The sequence below is a fragment of the Berghia stephanieae genome, chromosome 5 (genome assembly GCF_034508935.2).
Source record: "Berghia stephanieae isolate SIO BIC M18660-M18661 chromosome 5, UCSD_Bste_1.3, whole genome shotgun sequence".
Classification (NCBI taxonomy): domain Eukaryota; kingdom Metazoa; phylum Mollusca; class Gastropoda; order Nudibranchia; family Aeolidiidae; genus Berghia; species Berghia stephanieae.
The window spans coordinates 72,439,256-72,444,255 of NC_088364.1; the positions used below are offsets into that span (position 1 = coordinate 72,439,256).

The 5,000-nt window shown below is 40.0% G+C and overlaps 1 protein-coding gene across 1 annotated transcript in view; it reads right to left on the minus strand.

The window, feature by feature from the left end:
• LOC144973573 (uncharacterized) overlaps positions 1-5,000 on the minus strand; it is a 431,961-nt gene that overhangs the window by 94,641 nt on the left and 332,320 nt on the right. Inside the window, exons 10-11 of the mRNA XM_078916195.1 lie at positions 1,500-1,611; positions 450-770 (exon numbers count right to left, since the gene is read on the minus strand). Coding sequence (XP_078772321.1) covers positions 450-770; positions 1,500-1,611 — 433 coding nt within the window. The remainder of the gene's footprint in view (positions 1-449; positions 771-1,499; positions 1,612-5,000) is intronic.

Below are 5,000 nucleotides of genomic sequence, written 5' to 3' on the forward strand. Positions count from 1 at the left end.
GAAGAGGACGGGAGAGGGAGAGAGAGAGAGAGAGAGAGAGAGAGAGAGAGAGAGAGAGAGAGAGACAGAGAGACAGAGAGAGAGAGAGAGAGGGGGGGGAGGGGGGGGGGCGAGAGACAGAGAGAGGGAAATGGATGAGGGTGAGAGAAGGTAAGGAAGAGAGAGAGAGAGAGAGAGAGAGAGAGAGAGAGAGATGGAGGGAGAGAGATGTAGAAAGAAAGAGAGAGATAGATAGATAGATAGATAGATAGATAGATAGATAGATAGATAGATAGACAGAGAGAGAGATAGATAGATAGAGAGAGAGAGAGAGAGAGAGGGAGCAGACAGACAGACAGACAGACAGAGAGAGAGAGAGAGAGAGAGAGAGAGAGAGAGAGAGAGAGAGAGAGAGAGAGAGCACATTATCTTACAAGAAAGCGTTAAAGTAGACAGGTCAATCTCCTTACCTCTGGTCATCGGACTCCTCGGTGGAGGCGGATATGACGTCATAAGCGAAGGCAGCAACGTCCCTCCAGGCCCGCCGCCGGCCACACCTCCTAGGGGAGTCGTGGGAATACTGTGGGGTGTCGACGGGTGACTGCTCGTGCTGCCGTCCTCCGTCCCGGAACTGCCGCAGGAGCCTCGGTGAGAAGGGCTCCCCATAAGCCCCAGACTACCGCCACCACCGCCACCGCTTTGGAGGGCGCCCCGGTTGAGCAGGTCTGGAATTTGACTGTACATCTGTCCAGCTTTGGGCGTTTGTTGTAGGCTGAGGTGCTGGGCTACCACTGGGGATGAGGATGAGGGGGAAACGTAGTTTCATTTGAAATTTAGATAAGGATAAAATGAATCCAAAGTAATTATACTATTATCAAACACGAAAGAAGCTTACTGATAAAAACAGTAAGAAAGAATAAAAATGATGAAATAAGAAAATGAAACAGAAGGGAAGAGTGATACAACTCAACCTGTTTACAACAGGAAGTCTCGATAGCTAAGTTGTTAGAACACTAACCCAATAAGCAAGGGACCTCTGTATCAGTCCCAGTTTCAGTGGCTTTTTTTTTTTGTTTGTTTGATTGTTTTTGTTATATTTCCTTTGTCCACCCAGGAGTGTTTGGGAAGCTTGTTTTGTTAAACCCGGTGGACAGTACTTTGGGATAGACTAATGTCTTATACAAAGGGTAGCAAGAAATTAATCTTCCGTTTTAGAAAGCGATATTTGTGGTTTTGTAGACTTGTGGGATAGTACTTGGAATATGACTCTTTACTCATATTCATGCATCGAACCCAGGTGAAGAATGAATACCTGGTCGTTAACAAGGTTGTCTCTGTCGATGAATTATTAGCGCCTTACATGAGTCAAGTCCCGCCCTATACGCTAAAGAATGTATTTGGCTTGGGACCTTTTGTAAAGCGTTTTCTTTGTTTGTTTGTTTTGTTTTAAAATAAAAAATAACCTCGCTCAGGCACCATGAGTATGTAATACTACTGTAATAGTGTTAGTGTGTCCTCACCTTTACTGTCGACCAGAACGACATGGTTAGCAGGGAACACCCCAGCCTTGGTCCGTCGACCCTGACTCAGGACACAGCCTCGCCATATACCGTCAGGACGCTGCTCTAGAACCTGTCATGAACGACAACAACAAAAATAATTAACATTGTGTGTCATCATTATAGGAAGAGGAGGAAAAGAATTTAAAAAAAAAAAGGAAAAAAGTAACGTCTTTATGCGTGATATTGTGAGATGCCATGCCGTGATCTGGAAGTACAACATATTTTAAAAAAAAAAAGAAGAAAAAAAAAAAAAAGAAAACAACAAAAACAACAAACAAACAAATCAACTAAAATTTAAAAAAAAAACAAACAAACAAAAAAAAAAAAAAAAAAAAAAAAAAAAGAAAACAAAAAACAAAACAAAACAAAAAATAAATTTTAAAAAAACAACAAAAAAAAAAAAAAACCCTACAAAAAACAAAAACAAAAATAAAACAATACAAAACAACAGTTATTCAAAATTTTGACCTGAAAACTCGTCTTTCCAATAGTATCAATCGATTAAAATGACTCTTATATGAGCAAAAACTCTCAAACCTAGGACTTCGCCAAGTCTCTCTCTATCTCACCCCCCCCCCCCTTCTCTCTTTCTCTCCTCTAACAAACATACACGCGCGAACACTTAAACTCACACATACACGCGCGCGCTCATCACACACACACACACACACACACACACACACACACACACCGATTAGTGAGTGACCCGTTGAAAAGAAATTAAATTATAAACTGAAACAAGAGACATGACTCGGTAATAACCTTATAAAAATTACCCATCGCTATTGTGTCCCTTGATCGGATTTCAATCCGGGAAAAAATTTATGCGAAACTGTGGCTGAGACTCCCAGTCATTTTGTTTCAGTAAATAAAATAAGTATGAACATTTGTCTAACGCATTTCCACCGATTTAGCCTGGTCAATGCGGCTATGTGGTCTAGTGGTATGACACTCGTTTTCGGATCGGAAGGTGCTGGGTTCGAGCCTCGCGCTCGGCGCGTAGTTGAGTCCTTGGAAAAGGCTCTTTACTTGTGAGAGTACATGGCCGTAAACAACGTTGTCTTTGCCCGATAATTGTAATATCGCCTAACAGGCGTTATGTCCCGTCCTACATGTTAAATGTTGCTGTTGACCCCTTGTAAAGCGCTTTGAGCACATTTAGTGGATATTGCGCTATATATAAAAGAGCTCAATCAATGGGCTTCATTTATTCCCCAATAGGCATCATGGATCCATATTATTTCTATGTCGTAAGAACAAGTCGACTGTTAGGCGCCCTGTTTGTATGTACTAACACTCTAACAATATCTATATGTGCCTATAGCCGGATACGCGTTCACACCTGAGTCGAGTAGGGTAATCTGTTTTAAGTACCTTGTCCAAGGACACAACGGAGGAACCTAAATTTTCCACGATCACTCGCACTCATCTTTTTAATAGACAGATTGATGGGTGGGTGAATGGATAGACAGATAGATACACACACATACACACACACCCCTTCTCTCTGTCTGTCTGTCTCTCTCTCTCTCTCTCTCTCTCTCTCTCTCTCTCTCTCTCTCTCCCTCTCTCTTTCCTTTCACAAACATACACGCGCGCGCTCATCACACACACACATACACCACACGCACACACACCGATATATATATATATATATATATATATATATATATATATATATATATATATAGGTAGGTAGGTAGGTAGGTAGATGAATTGATGGGTGGATAGACATATAGATATGCAAATAGACGGATAGAACAATGAATTGATAAGTTGACAGATAAGTTTACTGATATATAAGAGAAAAAGACAAACACCTTAGAGACACACACATACTATTCTCCTCGAGCAGTCTAATGAGGGCAAATTATACCAATAACAAGATAGTTATTCATGCATTCATACACACCGACCAATCTCTCTCTCTCTCTCTCTCTCTCTCTCTCTCTCTCTCTCTCTCTCTTCACCCCTATCCCCTTTACCCCTCCTCCCCGTGACTAAATCATTGTATGCTTTGAAACAAACAAAAATGCATAAAGATAAAACAAACGCGTCACAAAAAATCTCATCAAACTTGAGTATTTGTTTGTTTGTGTTTGCTATGAATTCTCAGGTTTGGGGCTTTTTCTGATAAGTTATGGGCTATTTTCAGGATATCGGTAATATTAAATGCATATATATATTTTTTTTAACCACTTCGAAAACTGTGCTCTATTATTCTTAATGGATCGATTAAGGTTACTCCGTATACCCCCCCCCCCCCCCCCCCCCCCGCAACAAAAAAAAAAACCAAAGCAAAAAAACAAAAAAAACAAAACAAAAACCAACAAAACAAAACAAAAACCAACAAAACAAAACAAAAAAGAAACAACCCCCCCCCCCAAAATAAATAAATAAATAAATAAATTAAACACAATTGACTTTGAGGTTTCAGGTCTGAGACTTTGGAATAAGTCGTGCGTGGGTCATTTTCAGTAAGTGATCGGTATTTGAAGTTAAAGGTTTCTTACCAAATTATTGGGGAAAAATGTGTTTAGTCAATGTAAAGCAATATTATAATAATATATATCTCATATCCTCATCAGCTAGCTCTAATCTCTATGCCAGACGATGGTTTGAATGGCGGATAGAGCAATAGATAAAATATGCATGCGGCATGTCGAAGAAATGGTAAATAGAGATTAATACCCCATATCCATGGAGCAAAGGAAAAAAACAAAACACCCTGGGACCTGAATAATGGCTGGCCAATTTTGGGGTTGTTAGATTGATGGTGGTCGTGTAGGATGGTATGATGGAGATACGCACACAGGTCAGACATTGTAATTATTTGAAGATAACAAAGAAAAATGTGAGCGATCTATGTATAGATAGAACGAAGATGACGTCATGCAGGTCTTTGTTATTACTTTTTGCAATCCGCGTTTATGAGTAATGCTCAGTGAACTGTATTAACCCGACTATAAAACGTTCATGGTTGCACACAGTTTTGTGTGTTGGTCCGTTATACTTCCGGATGGCAATGATGTGAGCTTCTTATCCAAGCGCATACTATCTATAGATAGAACGAAGATGACGTCACTCAGGCCTTTGTTATTGTTTTTTTTTTTGCCATCCATGTTTGTGAGCAATTCTCACTAAACTGTATTAACCAGACTATAGACGTTTAAGGTTACACATAGTTTAGTGTGTTGGTCCGTTATACTTCCGGATGGCAATGATGTGAGCTTTTTAGCCAAGCCCATACAATCTATAGATTTCACCAGTTTACTGACGTACTCTGAAAAAAACACGTATTTAAAAATTGGTCAGAAAAAAAACTTGTCCTTCAAATATCGATGACACTCATACAGCAAAGCATCATCTTTCAACTAAAAACACAACACACACCGCTCAACAACCATTTAAGCAAAATTATAAAAGACATATCCACTTCCTGTCCCCCTATGTCAACAC